The sequence below is a fragment of the Sinocyclocheilus grahami genome, unplaced genomic scaffold (assembly GCF_001515645.1).
Source record: "Sinocyclocheilus grahami isolate Dianchi unplaced genomic scaffold, SAMN03320097.WGS_v1.1 scaffold1753.1, whole genome shotgun sequence".
Taxonomy (NCBI): Eukaryota; Metazoa; Chordata; class Actinopteri; order Cypriniformes; family Cyprinidae; genus Sinocyclocheilus; species Sinocyclocheilus grahami.
Window position 1 is genome coordinate 61,567 of NW_015506932.1, and position 18,612 is coordinate 80,178.

General features: G+C 34.9%; 2 protein-coding genes and 1 pseudogene across 2 annotated transcripts in view; all 3 read right to left on the reverse strand.

Moving 5' to 3' along the window:
* Positions 1–2,812: 2,812 nt before the first annotated feature.
* Positions 2,813–8,402, reverse strand: LOC107572459 (uncharacterized; annotated as a pseudogene).
* Positions 8,403–8,830: 428 nt separating this feature from the next.
* Positions 8,831–9,927, reverse strand: LOC107572462 (uncharacterized). The gene has a single exon (XM_016258882.1). The coding sequence runs from the start codon at positions 9,860–9,862 to the stop codon at positions 8,909–8,911; it is 954 nt and encodes a 317-aa protein (XP_016114368.1). The 5' UTR covers positions 9,863–9,927; the 3' UTR covers positions 8,831–8,908.
* A 5,833-nt stretch (positions 9,928–15,760) lies between these two features.
* The window catches only part of LOC107572460 (GTPase IMAP family member 8-like), a 55,631-nt gene continuing 52,779 nt past the window's right edge, over positions 15,761–18,612 (reverse strand). Inside the window, exons 3-4 of the mRNA XM_016258879.1 lie at positions 16,759–17,093; positions 15,761–16,539 (exon numbers count right to left, since the gene is read on the reverse strand). Of these exons, the coding sequence (XP_016114365.1) occupies positions 15,761–16,539; positions 16,759–17,093 (1,114 nt within the window). The remainder of the gene's footprint in view (positions 16,540–16,758; positions 17,094–18,612) is intronic.

Consider the following 18,612-nt stretch of genomic DNA (forward strand, 5'->3'; position numbering starts at 1 on the left):
TGTTATGGACACCTAGCTACATTTTAAAAAGTGTCAGCAAAAGCTAAATAGGCTGGAAACATGCTAGAAACATAATTAAACATGCTAGCAACACTTAGCTAAGTGCTAAAGCATGCTATTAATACTATGAAACATGAAGTTGTTGTAACTCATGCATACAATTCCCAATCTGCCCCAAACTTCACACGTTTTATAAAAGTGCTGGTCTGAACACATCTAAAGGCCAATATTCAGTTATAATTATAGCTCCACCTGTTGGCAACAGGAAATTACTTGTTTTACACTAACTTAAACATGCAATGTCCAATTTGCCCCAAACTTCACATGTTTGATAATTGACCTGGCTTGAAGATGTCATTTATAGTCATCACGCCACCTGCTGGCAACATGAAATGTTATGTTTCTCTCAAAGAAGCAATGTCAAATCTGCTCCATATTTCACTCTTCAGTTACAGTTATTGTTTTTAGTTTTTGTTGTGCTTACTCATCTACATTTAATGTTTTACTTGCACTAACTCAAAGAAGCCATATCAAATCTTATTATATCAATTTTTTTATGCATTTCTTTTTGTGTATGTTTACACATCTACATTTGAACTACTGTCACGTAAAAGTTACATTTATCTTATATTAAAAAAAAGTGAATATCTGGGGTGGAAAAGTAAAAAAGAATCACCAAAACAAAAAAATAATTTCATGTCAAAACTTGCCTGCATTTTTTTGTGATATTGATTGTGGGGTCAGAGCAATGTCTATTCATAAGATAAACGAGATGTTTCAATGACATAAAATAAGGGTTATATAATACAATGTTTTTTTTTACTCAATTCAATTTTAACCCGGTATGACATGTATTCAGGGGTGATTTTTTTCTGAAAAATATGGGAGTAGGATTTTGATTAGTTGGTTACAAAATTTCCATTGAAATGTCAAAGACACTAGTCATAGCACATCTGTGTAAATAATATAGTAAGATATTATATTAGGAAAATTAAGTATTTTAAAGATTTATCAAAAAATATGATGCACATACAAAATGGATGTTTTTTTTTCATATGTGGAAAGTTAAATGAATTGACTCCACATACTACATTTACTATATTCCATGATTTATATTTTATTTGTTGGAAGACTTTTATACTATTTATAGATTTCATAAATCTAGTAAAAATATTAGATTGTATGTAGTTGCTACAAAAAGACAAGGGCACTGTAGGGAATTGAACCCCATCCCAGTAAACCAGGAGTACCATTACCAGTGGCTTTTGCTTTTTGTAACTACATGGATAGAAAAGCAAAACCTGCATTGGCAACATAACAGTGGCAGCACTGTGTGACTTAATTTGTTTATGAGTGAAATTATAGACCATAGCTAGAAAATGTAAGAGCACAATTCAGGAAGAATTATAAAATGTGATTTTAATAGTTACATTTTAAACTGTATGTTTTCAATGTATGCATAAAGCATTATAAATTATTAAAGATAAACCGATTCAATTTTTATATTTTCTTATGATACATTAAATATAACAATGTTAATTTGAATTTTATTTGTATATTTTGTGTCATGCCAAAGCATAAAAGTTATTATTTGTCAATATTTTAAAGTAATTTATATGTTGTCTATCACTTTAACAGATATAACATGTAAGATCTAATGTGCTCATTTTGCCCCAAGGTGCACAAAATAGGATCAATATTAAACTTTAATTAATTTTTAAAAAAAATTATAAACTGTACATTTACAAAGTATGCATAACATTTTTATAAACTATTAAAGAATTCAAAATCACAAGATTAACTCAAATTTGTGGTTGAACCTAATATTTTCATCTCCTTATACACTTCATTCGAAATGACTTTATGTAGATGTTTTCTAATTTTTATATGTAAAACAGTAGTTGTTGGCCATCTTTGATCATCGTATTGAGTGTCATTTTTAGTATGTCATGGTTAAGCATAATTTTATAAGCCATCATCTGTCAGTTTTTTTTAAATAATATTTTTTTTAATTAAATAAAAAAAAAATTATAAGCTATGTCATTTTAAAATATACAACATGTAAGTTCCGATGCGCTCTTTTCCCCCAATTGTGTACAAAATGAATATTTAAATGTTTGTTAAATTTACAGAAAGAACAGTATTTCATATAGTAAAATTATATTTTGTTTAACTAATGTGTATAACTACAGTTAGTGCCCTTTTGAATGTGTTAGCGCAGACAAATATAAATAAATATTCAAAACATAGCTAAATGTTGTTGCAATGCAGGAAAAGAAACCATTATTGTGAAAGGTATAGTTGTAGTATAAGGATGTAGCCTATACTCTGAAACATATTAAATAGACTTGTTTGACAAAGGAAGCAGACACTTACATTTCTACCTTGCAGTGAACACGCACTGCAATACAGCTATATTTGGCTCAGCAGAGATAAAGTATCCACAGGGATGTGAATGCTCTCTCCACCTCCTTTGCCAAACAAAGCTTTTTAAGAAGTAATAGTTGTATTTCTACCTTGCAGTGAACACGCACTGCAATACAGCTATATTTGGCTCAGCAGAGATAAAGTATCCACAGGGATGTGAATGCTCTCTCCACCTCCTTTGCCAAACAAAGCTTTTTAAGAAGTAATAGTTGTATTTCTACCTTGCAGTGAACACGCACTGCAATACAGCTATATTTAGCTCAGTAGAGATAAAGTATCCACAGGGATGTGAATTCCCTTTCCACCTCCATCAAACAAAGCTGAACAATAAAACCTACAAATGGTCAAATTCCCCCTCATCTCTGTTAAAAGCATTAAATGTAAAAGAACATAAAATACCCTCATGGTCACTGAAATATGTCGGAAGCACTAATGTTTCTACATCATAATGTGTTGTTTTCACATAAACATGATCAATTAATGTACCTTTTTCTGTTGTAGCTTGTGTTACGTGTTGAATAAACCCCCTGTCTGTTATAAACTTGCAGATTGTTAAAGACTTTAAAATGTTATCATTGAAATCTCCCATGATAACAGTTGTATTACTTACACATTCTAGAAAATCAAGCAATTTGCCTAGGTTTTCTTTAAACAAACACATGGGATATGATGGTGGCCGATAAATAACTGCTATTAATATATTGTGTGTACTGTAGTTGCAAACTAAACATTCTAAATTGACATTTGGTACCTGGACAACATTATGTGCCAAATTGTCTGTGGTATACATACCAACACCACCATGTTGTTGACCTTTTCTTTCAATTAAAGTTGGGATACTGTTACTGTAAGATGAACTTCGTGGTTGATTATGAAAACTATAACCATCAATCTTTATGGTTTCAAATGAGATAGTCAGGTAACCATGTTTCAGTTATAGCAATGCAGGTTGGCTTCAGATGCTGCATACACAAAATCAAATCAGCTAAATGTTGGCGTAAACTTTGCACATTCATCAAAAACACCCTGAATGCTTGTGCATTGACCTTGCACTTTGGTATATTTTTTACAAAAAATGTGGGCATGCTTTGAACTGCATCCTTAATGCTGTCTTTACAATATATAACCTTTTCTTCAAAATCTTGGATAATCAAACCTGACAAACTCCTAACACGACTTAATGCCACATATGCCTGTCCAGGTGCAAATATTTTTTTAAGGGACACGACAGCTTCATCAACACTAATTCCTTGTACTTTGTGTACTGTACAAGCCCAAGCAAGTTTTAACGGAAATTGACGTCTCAGTCCACCTTTATTATGAACTTTTTCCTCTTCTGGTTTAATACCTGTAGAACCCATTGCAACTTCTGAAGGAGATGTACAACATTTTCTCCTTTGAGCACCAACCTGATGGTCATTAAATTTGACATGCACTATTTGAGGGAACTTATTATCATTGTTAGAATAAACTATGTGTGTTACTGTGCCACACACCCCATTAACCAGACCATCCATGACATCTACATTTTTACACAACATTACACGAGCATCTTTCCCTAAAAGCAGCATTTCATCCAAACATGTATTATGCGTTTTTGAATGATGACCACTCTTCAATTCAAGTTTCCCTGTCTTGTTATTAATTATAAAATCCTGAGCATCAATCTCAAAATATTCAGGACAAGTTTTAATTAGCTGTTTAACATTATGCTCATGTACCTGTCTGTTTGTGGGAAATATGTGTAAAGCTGAGCTATTTTCACCGGTTTCACATTTTTTTAATATCTCAATGTCACTATTTAACATTGGGGTCACTTTTGTACGAATTCTTATTCGGTTTAATAACTCCGCAAAAGTATTATCTTTTTGTCTAACTATTGTTTTCAACTCAACAACTGAAAACAAAGTAGACCACAGGTTAATACCAATGTCGTCAACATACAGTGGTTTCCCTTTCACTGGAGGTAACTGAAAAAAATCTCCAACAGCAATTACACTTACATTTCCAAAGGGAGAAAAGTCACCTGTTTGTTTTATCTGTCTCAGTCTACCGTGAATATATGCTAATAGATTGTGATCAACCATTGATATTTCATCAATTATCAAAATATGCAGATCACTATATTTAGCACGCAAACAATTAAGCTTATCTTCACCCAAAGGTATGTACGGTAAACGTACATCTTTCCCAATGCTAAATGTGTTATGAATTGTAGCTGCATGCAAATTATATGCAGCAATCCCTGTAGGAGCAGTTAACAAAACACAAATATTGTCAGGATTATGACACACTGTTGACAATAACCTCATTGATTCATACTGAATAGCTTTTATTAAATGGCTTTTTCCTGTCCCTGCACCACCAGTAATAAATACATGTAATGGATCTGGATTTTCCCCCATTATCTTATCTAAACACCATTGTCGAATCTGATAAAAAATACATAATTGTGTATCATTCAAAGATCTAATTAAGGCTAGACCATCACTTCTGCACATTATATTATTTTTCTTTTCCAAATGTGCAACTTTTTGATTACTTGATGCTAAATCTGGAATATTGTCCTCATATTCTTCCACTAGTTGTTTTTTGTCTTTCATTTCCTCCTCACACATTAAGCGTTCTATCTCTAGCTCTGGACAGAGCTCACACCAGCCATCTTCTATTACACCATCACTACCAATTGTATTCTGGATATTATCCAGTTCATCTGCCTCCATTTCAAACTTCTTTCTATTTAAGTCAACAACTGACTTAACTGAATGTCTAGATCCATCACTAAATGTTACATAACCATTCTTGTAAAATTGTTCAAATGTTTCAAAATGCAGAGGTTTCAGCTCCATATCTGAACAGTATGGCAGAAACAACTGCATAATACTTTGATAAAATGGTTCTGGATTTGTTTCCTCAGAAAAGCGCGCATAACGAACAACTGCTGGCTGTGTTCGTGTTCTTTTGGTGATAAAACCACAACCATTTTTTAATTTAAGCGGAGTTTGGGATTTTTCATTCTTACTTAAAACACGATATTCTGATGCAAATGTTGCCATACATATATCATTCAACTCATTTGGTCTATTCTTATAACGATCTACAATACTAGTCATCCACATTTGTGGTAAGGTCATGTGTTGCAGCCTTTTTCCTCAACACATTTAAAGGAAGACTCATTTTAATTACATGGTCTCCTGTTGGCACAAACACAACTTTCCTTGAAAACTCCTTCAGATGCATATTTGTTAATCTATACACAGATTCTTGAGCACACACATCTCTGTTATGTAAATAAACACTGCCTAGGTTTTTCAGTGCATCTTTTGCACTAATATTTCCCTCTTTACGTGCTTCTCTTTGTGCATTACCTAACAGCAACCCCATCTCCCTTTCTGACTTTGATATATAAGAAATTATATAGACCACACAAGCATATGCATCAACAACATACTGGATATCTAAATTTGCATTCCAACATTTTAATTGCTATATTGATTAACCCAAACCTCATTAACTTGTCTTTTCAACACAATTTGTGTATTTCGATTGAAGGATTTATATGCAGCCTCAAACGTTGCTTGATTTATACCTAAATGTTTAAACAAATGTTCAACATTATCATAGTTACTATTCTCATCTGAAAGGGCCTTCTTAATTGCTGACAAAATTTCACCTGCCTGCTCTTTTTTCATTTTAAAATCAGTTTGAGCTTGATTATCACACACACATTTTGTTAAATTATCAGTGTTATCTACCTGACAGTTACACTTTTTTTTGCATCACTTTTACCACGACATATAAATGTTTGAGCAGATGGTGGCCTGGGAAAGTTAAAACGACAAAGAGTGTTTTACTTTTTACAGGTTTTGGAATGTCGCTTTGAATGCTGCTGTACAGATGTCACTATTTCCAATAATGTACCATCCGATAATGGTAATTCACAAGTTACATATTTATCAATAAATTGAATGACCTCTTCATCTGTGTTTTTATCAATCAATGGGGCATTGTCAATCCAAAACAGGCAATGTACATGAGGTGAACCACGCTGCTGAAATTCCACACGGTAAAAGTAATCCTTAATTTTACCTATTGGATGAGGTGAAGACATAAGTACTTCCCTTAAAAAACAATGCCACCGAAAATCAAACATTCTTGCCGCAGTGACAGGATTGCGACGCAACAACTCACACCTTTCTGCCCAATGTAATTCCTCAACTGTTTGTGTTCTTCCTTCCTGTTTCAAGATACTAAAAAGAAGATTTTTCCATCGCATATCAGCGGAAGAAAATGAACAAAACCAAGTAGGGACACCAAGCTGACGAACACAAGCTAAGAGGTCACGTTGTGCTGCTTGCCAAAAAGCTGGAGTACCTCTAATAGGTTTAAGAAAACGATACCCATCATTAAATTCCAACAGTTTCTTTAAAGATTCCTCATTGTTCAATACATCATCATCAACTTTTTGAGACACACAACCTCCTTTTCCTTTACGTAATGCAACTGATACATTTGACACAACCTGTTCAATTTCAGACATGTACTGAGCAAAAAATATATACTCTACATTTTGTGCAAACCTTCCATCAGCATGTAAAATTTGATTGTTAAAATACCTTGACAAAGTCAAACGATTGTCTCGACTTACATGATAAGTATTACATCCCAGTGGAAATAACACTGGAAAGCATTTGGCTTCGTTTCCAAGATCAGAAAGCAATTTTACAGGATTATTCCCTTCTCCTGGTGCCACATTCAATATATTATCAAAATAATGATCAAGAGCTTCCTGACCAATGTCAACAGGCATGAGACATGTGTCCTGGAACATGCAATGTTGTTTTCTGTCATGTAAAAGCTCATCTTGACCAACATCTACAGATCTTTCACCATTTTCAGCATGTCCATCACTGTCCTTTACTAAAACCTCATTATCTTCCCTACAAAACCCATTTAGCCAAACTTCATTAAACTCTACATGTTTATAATGCACATTTATCCGTTTTAAACATTTTAATGCTTGTTTTACATGCAAAGTGTCAACAAACTGATATTTGTAATGACCTTTATAAGTTAACTTTCGTTTCAATTTTACAGGCAACAAAGACCCTTCCATACTAGAATGAGGCAACAAATTTGAAGTCTGCACAATATTTGCAGGAACACATGTTACAGGTCCATGTACTCCATTTTGCCCCCCTTTAGGTAATGCTAACATTTTCATAAAGGGTATATGTAAAGCAATCAAATGTTGTTCTAAGCTATTCAAACATGCCAATTCTGGTGGAATGGGTTCAACTCTCAAATTGTTTGCCGCACATTCAGGTGGCAATTCACCTTTATTTAGCTTACAATGGCATGTATAACAAATCCACAGCTTGCCTCTTGCTGTATCTGTATCACTGACATGGCAATATACAGTTTGTATTACATTTGTGTAAATATTCTTCACTTATACATTTATCTAAAATCAAAGCAGTTACTTTTCTGTTATAATAATCTCTATTACAATTTAAAACCTGATGTTTAAACAACAATCGTTGGCAAACACAACACACAAAATCTGGCCCATCTTTTACCAAATCAAAAAATCGCTGCATAACAAAATCAAACTGTTCTGTTTTTACTTTAATATGTTGCCTTTTAAATTTCATACCTGCTTTAACACTTTTTTTATGTTCAGGGTTTCCATGATATTTTCTCATACTAATAGCCTTTACATTCTTCCTGTGCAACTGGTTTAACCTATATTTTCTTGTACTCCATTCCTTCACCCTTTTTTTGTGCAACATATCTTCCTCATACTTCCTTTTACTGACATTCTTTTTCATTTCCTTATACAACACATCTTCCTCATACTTCCTTTTACTGACATTCTTTTTCTTTTCTTTATGCAACACATCTTCCTCATACTTCCTTTTACTAACATTCTTTTTCTTTTCCTTATGCAACACATTATTCTGATATTTAATGTTTTTTTGGAAGGTCAATTTTCTTTTATAATACTTAGAAAAACAATAATTGCTATTTGAAATACAAATATTTGCAGTCATGTCTGCCTGCCTTTTTGAATCCTTTCTACACAAGTACTTTGTCTCTGGCAAATTACCCACTTTACACAAATCAAAGCAAACCTTATTATCGGCATGTTGGACACATATTACAGCCTCAAAATAATTGTCACATTGTTTTATATAAATTCCTTCATTTCTCAGCACTGTACCCATGCAAATGTATTTGATCCATTTTTCCCCATTGCATATAAATAGATCCACACCTAAAGCATTTGCTGTACCTTGATATTCTATGTCTGAAGCACAATATCCTACATATTTCATTTGTGACTTGGTTATATATTCTGACATTGAAGCATATTCTTTTCCAATTAACGTCATGTGTTCTTCACTGTGATTTTCCATATACTTGACAACCGCAAGTCTTATTTTCCGATGACTCTTTTCAGAACCACTAATCACTTGAGCTACTGCTCTAAAAAACTATTACCATCCTTAACAACTTTATGTGTCTTACAAACACTGCCTAAAGTCCCATAAACAAGGGATACTTGTATATATTCTCTTTCAAAATTCAAATTGAATTCATTGCATATTGTTTGTGCAATTTCAGTAGATACAGGACTATATTTGAATGTCATATGACCTGCATTTTCCACAATTTCAACATCAGAATCACCCACAACTTCAACATCACAATCTACTATCATTCCTGCTGCACCGGTCTCATTTTGCACTGTTTTTAATATGTTGTGTTGTTGTTCAGTCCTAGACTGCATTTGCACTTCAAAATGCAGTTTCTGGTTTTCCAAAGCTAAAACATTATTGTCATTCTTAATATGTGATCTAATATTGTACCCTGTAATATAAGATTCACTGGTTTTGCAATAGCCATAACAACTCTGTAATTCAGGCTCATAAACACAAACTACAGTTTCATAATGGTTTCCATTGCAGTTTTCTAAGTAGATACTCTGATTTGACAAAAGCTTTCTGTTGCAAGTGTATTTTAACCAACGGCCGTCAAAAAATGTAAATACATTGACTCCTAAATAATCCGCTGTTGCTTGTATTTCAACTTCCGTAGCCCAGATGTTAACATATCGCATTTTGGACTTATTGATGTACTCTGACATTGACGAATACTCTGTTCTCAAAATGTTTTGGTATTTTACACTATTTTTTCCCAACTGTTGCACTACAGCAACTCGTATTTTTCTGTGATACTTTTGTGTGCCAGTCACAGCTTGAGAGATGGCTCGGAAAAAACCGTTGCCATCAGCCACTATACTGTCATTTTTACATGGAGCTCCTAATAAGCCAACACGTGTAAACAGTGGTACATTTGTCTTTTCAAACTCCACATTTAAAAGTGTGCACAAACTTTGACAGACATTTTTACAAATAGGACTAAACATCATATTTTTATTTACTGTATCACTAACAAATTCTACATCTGAATTATCTTCAACAACATCATATCTTTTTAATTTTTTCGAAGTACAATTCCTTACTGAAATCTTACGCTTGGTTCTTACATTACTATATACTGGCAGATCTTTTGCAAAAGCCAAATCAAGCCCAATTTCAAAAGTCTTGTCAGAGTCTTTACCACCCTCTGTAAGAGTTCAACTCTTTGTATATTCGGCTTTTTAACATTTTGATACATCTGGCTGTGAAAAGGAACCATTCTCCAAAGCCAAGTCATTGGTGGCAAAAGGCATGTTAGGGCTTTTACAACTCACAGTTGCTCTTTCACAAGACCTACTTACATGCTGAATTTGTAAAAGCCTTTGTGAATGGCCCAAACAAACGTCATCAATTGGTTTATATGTCATTGCTGAAATGATTCGCAATTGACTGGATTTCACAGTGACACAGATACCAGCTATTTCAAAAGGTTGCTCACTGAGCCCTGTGGATAAAAGGCAAATGTGATTGTACAAATCTTTAAGAGAAGAAAAATATACAACAACACTGCTTCCACTTTCATCAATCATGCCAAGAGCACTTCGTTCATGAGAGTCAACCAATGCATACTGTCCGTTTTGAGAGATGATTGCACACGTATTGCTACACACTGTCAAAAGACATGTGTCATACTGTGCAAAAACCTTTTCCAGTCCAACTGATAGACTGCTGCAGGCACCACTCTCAATAAATTCACCTTCAACAACATTTACATCACCACTGACAAAGTCACTATATTGAAACAAAAAATTCTCTCCATCAATAACAGTCTCTTTTGGTAAATCATGAACACACAACATATCGGACCGCTGGCTAATCCTATTGGTGTCTCGCAAAGCTGTGTACAACTCATCACCTAAAACTACAACTCTGTCAACATCTTTCGTCTGCCATGAAAAGACACTATGAACTTTATGTTTTGCTAGACTTACCAAAGCTATTGCCATACACTGAAGTCCTCCATATTGAAACTGCTCATTCCCCTGATGAAATGATCCTCTTATACTGTTTTTAAGTCTGACAGAAGTGCTTTTCTCAATGTTAGCTGAAACTTCTGTTACTTTCAAACCTGACAGAACTTTCCTCCACCTCAGCTGCAACTTCAGTGGCAACATTGTTACTTTTAAGCCTGAAAAAACTGCTATCAAACTCAGCAGCACCTTCGATGTCAACATAATTCTCTGTAAACACTTTACCACTCTGCAGCTCAGAGTCTTCTTGACCCATCTTCACAGAAATGCTACTAACGGCATACCACTGTGCATCTAAAGACTTCCTTAGATTCCTGATATGAACCATCAGATCATTAAGGCATGTGTTAAAAACAGCCACAGATGTGCCAATAGCAGATGCCATCCCAAACACATCACGAGTGGTACAATCAACCACCACAAAATAATCTTTGTGATGAATGATGGCACTAACTGCGCTGTGAAGGTGTGGCTAGCTTACTCCCTTCCACACATATGTCATCAACATCGGTGTGTACCCATGTACATACAGGAGCAATGACATGTTTGATTGCTGCTACAACACTACATGCAATCAATGCATTCACATCACAATTCAGTGGTGCAGCTCGAACATCAGTCCAGCAACAACAGACAGCTGCAATTTTTCTGAACATATGCATGCATTATCATCACTCTTACTCTTGATGGATCTTGGAGTGCGTCGCATACGAAAGCCCTTCTTCTTCGGCATCTACAATAAACAGAAAAAAAAACAATATGACTCAAGTAAAAATGTTTTTATAACATTGTAATGGAAAAAAAAAACTTTTTAAAAAGGTTTCATTATTAAAAAAAAAAAAAAAGATATAAACATTTATATTTCCCTGAAATATTACTCTCAAATTGAAACTTTGAGTGAAAAAGAATTTGAGGGAAGTTAAGCATTCTTACTAACAATTAAAAGTTAGTAAACAAATAATTCAATATGTATCTTCATTGTTTCCCACTTATTTTCAGGGAGCATTATTTAACATAAAATATTGAATACAATTTTTGCATAAAGCCTCTGGAACTTTGACTTTTTCAATAAATGTAATACAAACTTTCCTATTATCCTATCAAAACACGTGAAAATTGTATAAATTTAAGATACGTGATGTTTATCTCTTACTATGCAATCACTTTTATTTATATATGAAAATGTTTATACAATACACATCAGGGTTTCCCATACATTGATTTATTCGTGGCAGCCATCTCCTAATAACACTTCAAGAGTCCTGTCCTGAACACATCTACATGCCCGTTCTCGGTTTATAGTCATAGCGCCACCTGCTGGCAACAGGAAGTGACATGCTTAACACTGTTATGGACTCCTAGGAACATAAAAAAAAAAAAGATATAAACATTTATATTTCCCTGAAATATTACTCTCAAATTGAAACTTTGAGTGAAAAAGAATTTGAGGGAAGTTAAGCATTCTTACTAACAATTAAAAGTTAGTAAACAAATAATTCAATATGTATCTTCATTGTTTCCCACTTATTTTCAGGGAGCATTATTTAACATAAAATATTGAATACAATTTTTGCATAAAGCCTCTGGAACTTTGACTTTTTCAATAAATGTAATACAAACTTTCCTATTATCCTATCAAAACACGTGAAAATTGTATAAATTTAAGATACGTGATGTTTATCTCTTACTATGCAATCACTTTTATTTATATATGAAAATGTTTATACAATACACATCAGGGTTTTCCATACATTGATTTATTTATGGCAGGCCACCACAATATCAAAACTGACTGCCACAAATAGATTTTCCAAAAGGCGTTGACTTCCTTGCATAAACATGTGCACTGCACGTTTAAAAACTAAAAACTGGCGCAGGTGTTTTTATATCACTGTATTTCTGAAGGAAACCAACTGTATTCAGAAAATGTTCAATGTCATTTTCATTTCTTCTTGCATGTAATGCCTGAACTATCCACAATAGAACCATTCTAAGAAAATAGACACTTAAAACAGAATAGGCTACATAAGGTTGAAGGTTGCTCCCTGCTGATACAAGAGGGTCTGGGTTTGCACTTGCACTCTCAGACACTTGCGCTTCCGCTATTGATGTCACTTGCAGTCTTTATTTTTTATTTTGTTCTATTTATTTATAATTCTTTGTTTGAAACGCTCAACATTTTACAACAGTAGCCAGGTGGTGATGACAAGAAAAAATAAACTAAATTAGGAAGTCACTTGCAATCTTCACTTGCACTCTCCGCTACCTGCAACGTCACTTGCAATCGACACAAATGTAACGTTAATCACAGCCTTAGCAGTTATTTCATCTCCTAATAACACTTCAAGAGTCCTGTCCTGAACACATCTACATGCCCGTTCTCTGTTTATAGTCATTCGTCAGCAACTGTTAAATAGGCTGGCAACATGCAAGAAACATACTAAAAATGCTAGCAACACTTCGCTAAGTGCTAAAGCATGCTATTAATGCAGTGAAACAGGAAGTTACTGTAACTCAGGCATGCAGTGTCCAATCTGCCCCAACTTCACACGTTTGATAGGTGTTATGTCCTGAACAAATACCCATGCCCAAATTCAGTTATTATCATAGCGCCACCTTCTGGCAGCAGGAAGTGACATGCTTAACACTGTTATGGACTCCTAGGAACATATTATAAATCGTCAGTAACTATTACATAGGCTAGCAACATGCTAGAAACATACTAAAACATGCTAGCAACACTTAGCTAAGTGCTAAAGCATGCTATTAATGCAGTGAAAGAGTACGTTTCTGTAACTCAGACATGCAATGTCCAATCTGCCCTATCTCCTAATAACACTTCAAGAGTCCTGTCCTGAACACATCTACATGCCCGTTCTCGGTTTATAGTCATAGCGCCACCTGCTGGCAACAGGAAGTGACATGTTTAACACTGTTATGGACTCCTAGGAACATATTAAAAAGCGTCAGCAAGTGTAAAATAGGCTAGCAACATGCTAGATACATACTAAAAGATGCTAGCAACACTTAGCTAAGTGCTAAAGCATGCTATTGCGATTTTAAGTTGTGAAGATCTTGTGTTTTCGTTTAAGGATGAGTCCAAGGCGCCGTGACAAAGTTTGATGTCTCACCATGGGAATAAAAGTTTTTGTAACTCAGGCATAAAATGTCCGATCTTAACCAAACTTCACATGTTTGATAAGACTCCTGACCTAAACAGATCTACGTGCCCATATTCAGTTATAGTCATAGCGCCACCTGCTGACAACAGGAAGTGACATGTTTTACGCTGTAACGAACTACTCTTAGAAATTTAATGACATCAACATTTTTTTTTGGTCAGTCTGATCTAAAGGCCTTTGCGATTTTAAGTTGTGAAGATCTTGTGTTTTCGTTTAAGGATGAGTCCAAGGCGCCGTGACAAAGTTTGATGTCTCACCATGGGAATAAAAGTTTTTGTAACTCAGGCATAAAATGTCCGATCTTAACCAAACTTCACATGTTTGATAAGACTCCTGACCTAAACAGATCTACGTGCCCATATTCAGTTATAGTCATAGCGCCACCAGCTGGCAACAGGAAATGGCATGTTTTACACTACCTTAAACATACAATATCCAATTTGCACCAAACTTCACATATTTGATAAGAATCCTGGCCTGAAAACATGTACATGCCAATATTAAGTTATAATCATAGCGCCACCTACTGGCAACAGAAAATTACTTGTTATACACTAACTTAAACATGCAATGTCCAATCTGCACCAAACATCACATGTTTAGTAAGAATACTGGCCTGAAGACATCTACATGTCAATGTTCTGTAATAATTATAGTGCCACCTGTTGGCAACAAGATATGCCATGCTTTACACTAACTCAAACATACCATGTTCAATCTGCACCAGACTTCACATGTTTAATAAAAGTGCTGGCCTGAAGACACCTACATGCCAACATCCAGTTATAATCATAGCGCCACCAGCTGGCAGCAGGAAGTTTGGCACATGTGAATGACTTTGACATATTCCTCCTATATTTACCACTTATCGCATATTGCCCACTGTTTGCTGTTTTCCTAAAGCCACCGGGTGGCGGTGAGCCCGGGTGCGAGGGCCCGTTCATCGCTGCTTGCAGCTTTAATTAACATTAGATTTTGTAGTAGCCAAAAAAAATGTTATGTTTAAAGTTTAAGGGTCAAGGTCCCAACTAATGCAAACACTGACCACTACAATGGTGACTTAAAACCGGTGACTTTCTCCTTTGGTGATTCTGCTTGTTACCATCAGGTGTCTTCAATAATGGTCAATCATCACTCAATTAATCACCTAATTATCTCATTAACTTTAACACTTCTTCAGTGTTAATTTGACACTCTTCAGTGTTGATTTTAACACTCTTGAGTGTGGACTCAAATAAACTCCAGGGAGAGTTAATTTAACACTGGGCTTTTTACTGTGCTGAGCTTCAAAAATAACAAAAAAAACAACAGTAAGTTCATCAGTCTGATTTTATTAAATTCTTGAATTTTGAATTGACATAGCAGTGGCCTTCAAAGCCGTCACATAACAACGTATGTAAATCATATAAATGCATAAATGCAACAAGTAGAACATAAAATCATGTGTTTATGTCAGAATAGCTGTGTCAAGTACATTTATCATAAGCACAATCAAAAGGTTTATTCACCTTTACAGGAAACTATTAATCTGAAACTTTTGATTTATGTACAACCCCTCAGACTGAATGATCGTCATAATGCTTATTTTAGCCATTTATTAAAATGGCTAATTTAATCCTGTTATGGTGTCATCTTTCCACAACCACAATTACAACAATTATAAAAGTCATGCATGAAAATGATTAGAAAAAGTGTCCTAATCTTTCTTTGAAAACTTTTTATAAATTCCTATTCCTCCAACTACAGCTAGACCTCCTCCTGCAATAACTAGTGCCGGTGCTGCGACCAATGTTGTTGCTCCCAGGACAGCACCACCTGTTATTATGGCTGCTACTCCTGCTGATCCAATTGCTACTGAAGCATTACGTAGTCTACGTACTTTTCTGTTGAGAATTTCTTTAAACATCTGATTTGTGTAGTACCTCCATCCATTTGCTTCTGCCATGTTTTCAATCTTCTCCAGCAGCTCTGTGACCTGATTGGGATTGTTTCTGTCCTGACAATTGAATGGGTGAGATCTGTCACCACATCTGTGAACCAGTGATTGCAGATATGGTCGCTCTCTGATATACTCATCTAATGATTTTCCCTTCAATAGATCAGCGTGAGTGAACAGAATAATGGTGTGATGTACGGCATCTTCTCCAATGTTCTCCTGAATCCATTTCTCTGTGTTTTTCTTTTCGTCTGTGAATCTCGTGTCCAGTCTGATGACCAGCAGAAACACATGAGGACCAGGAGCAGACATACAGACAAACTTCTCGATTTCATCTTTTTTCATCTTCTCTTTTGATGCATCAATCAGTCCTGGAGTGTCAATTATTTCCATGCTCTTTTTATCCACATTTGCTTCATGTACTTCACAGGTTTCAGAATTTGGTGAATTTCTCCTCTCTCTGCCCAGGATGGTTTCCACCACTCCGGTCTTTCCTGATCCAGTTTTACCCAGCAGCACAATACGAGGTTTCTCTGACCCTGTCAATTGGAATTTTAAATGAAACAGAGCAATTACAATTCAGACATAAACATAACGTTCAGACTAAATAGTTCTACTGAATTTGGTACATTAAGAAATGAAATAATGCAGGAACAATCGAGAAAATACGTTTTTTTTCTTACACCACTGTTTATATCATGATAATATATGTAAAAGAAGAAGCCTGATAAGACATAAAAAGCCAAACACACACTCACAGAACTGTACTCTATCAAGTATCCTTCTCTGAGCTTCCTGAAACATCTCATCAGTGTAATGTTGTCCTCCGTTCTTCTCCACCATCTTCTCAATCTTCTTCAGCAGTTCTGTGACCTGAGAGCGGTTCTCAATGTCTTTATTGTTGATCGAGTGAAATCTGCCACCACACTCATTAACAAGAGCCTTGAGATCATTACTTTCTCTGATATACTCATCTAATGGTTTCTCCTCTAGTGCATCTGTGTGAGTGAACAGAATGATGGTGTAACATGCAGCTTCTTCTCCAAAGTTCTCCTGAATCCATTTGACTGCACTCTTCTCTTCATCTGTGAACCTCATTGCTAAATAAAACCCAAACATGACAGTATTCTGTTTAAAAGGCTACATCTATGTTCACTTAATATTACCTTTTTTTGATGAATTGTTGTAAAAATTGTCACATTTGCCATCGTTTGGATATAATCAGGAAAATTTGCTTTATTGCTCGTATTTTAAACATGAAAACACTAACACGCACAGGAGTATGTATCGAAGAGAGTTTAAATCGATCTCAATGTACAGTGCGTGTCAATGTAGACACACTTAATTATTTCATTCTTAATTTTCGGTTTTGTCATTCTTGTATCAAACAGGCCTGGAGTGTCGATGACTGAGATGATCCGGTCATCAGTCTTTACATCATGTCTCTCACTGGTTGTAGTAACTGACTCTGGTGAAACAGCCTTTTTAAAACACTGTAGATTCAGGATGGTGTTTCCTGTTGAACTCTTTCCTGATCCAGTTTTACCCACCAGAACATTTAGCGGGCATCCTATCACATGCACATTGTGTGGATGCAGTCAGTTTTGACCGCAAACGATGAGGTAAGCTGATTGGATATCATGTATTTGACCGTTTACGGCACTCCCATTTTCCTGTTTTTACATTAGAAGCGGCATTTTGCTTGTCAGAAATACATGTTCGGTTTTACTGTTACTTTAAGTTGGGGTAGAATTAAATGAATGGCAAAACTCAGAATTTTGTTCGCGTTCCCCAGTTTGAGAACCACTGCTATAAGGGAAGAGTGGTGCACAAACTACAGCAGGCTGCAACACGTTTGTTTTCCATACATATTTGTACAATTATACTTTGTTTTATTTGTAATAGTGCAGAAAAAGAGCACCATTCAAAGGTTATTCAATCATAGTGTATATGAAATTTCACACTACATTATTATTATTATTAATATTATTATTTAAGAATCTTTCTTGGAGTTTATAAGGCAAACTTTCCAGACACTGAATTTAAATGGCAGAAATGAAACTGGCTCTTTCACAGCCATATGCTTACTTAAAAATAACTGATAAGTGAAATGACAGAATGTGTCTTACCTGCCACATAAATGTCATCTTCTTTTGAAATTAGAGGAACTACGAGGAAACAAATGTGATATTTTATAGTCATTGTAGAATAAATGTACCTATATATTATTGCTAGTTTATGCAATGCTGGAAAACAGTTGTACTCACCTCTTTCGCTCATTTTGTTCCTGTTTGCTTTTGAATACTTCAGAGAGCTGTGAATCATTCAATAATTTATTATTATTATTAAGCACGCAGGGTTTGCATAACAGAGTGTCACTCAAACTGAAATTAAAACTTTATATCACACACTTGTGTGTGCATGTCACACAGACAGCTTAACCAGTCAAAACATGACACCAAGAAAAGTTTAAACTCATTTGTTTATCTAACAACATTCGGCATTAATTCACACAGTTTAAAGGCAAGCTGATTTTAAACATATTTCATTTGTAGCACATAAATTATGGGAAATTATATCAAAGTTCCATACAGATAGCATGAAAAAAAAAA

Coding starts and splice junctions, on each gene's coding strand:
- LOC107572462 (XM_016258882.1), bottom strand. CDS start 9,862: ATGATGTTTAGTCCTATTTGTAAAAATGTCTGTCAAAGTTTGTGCACA.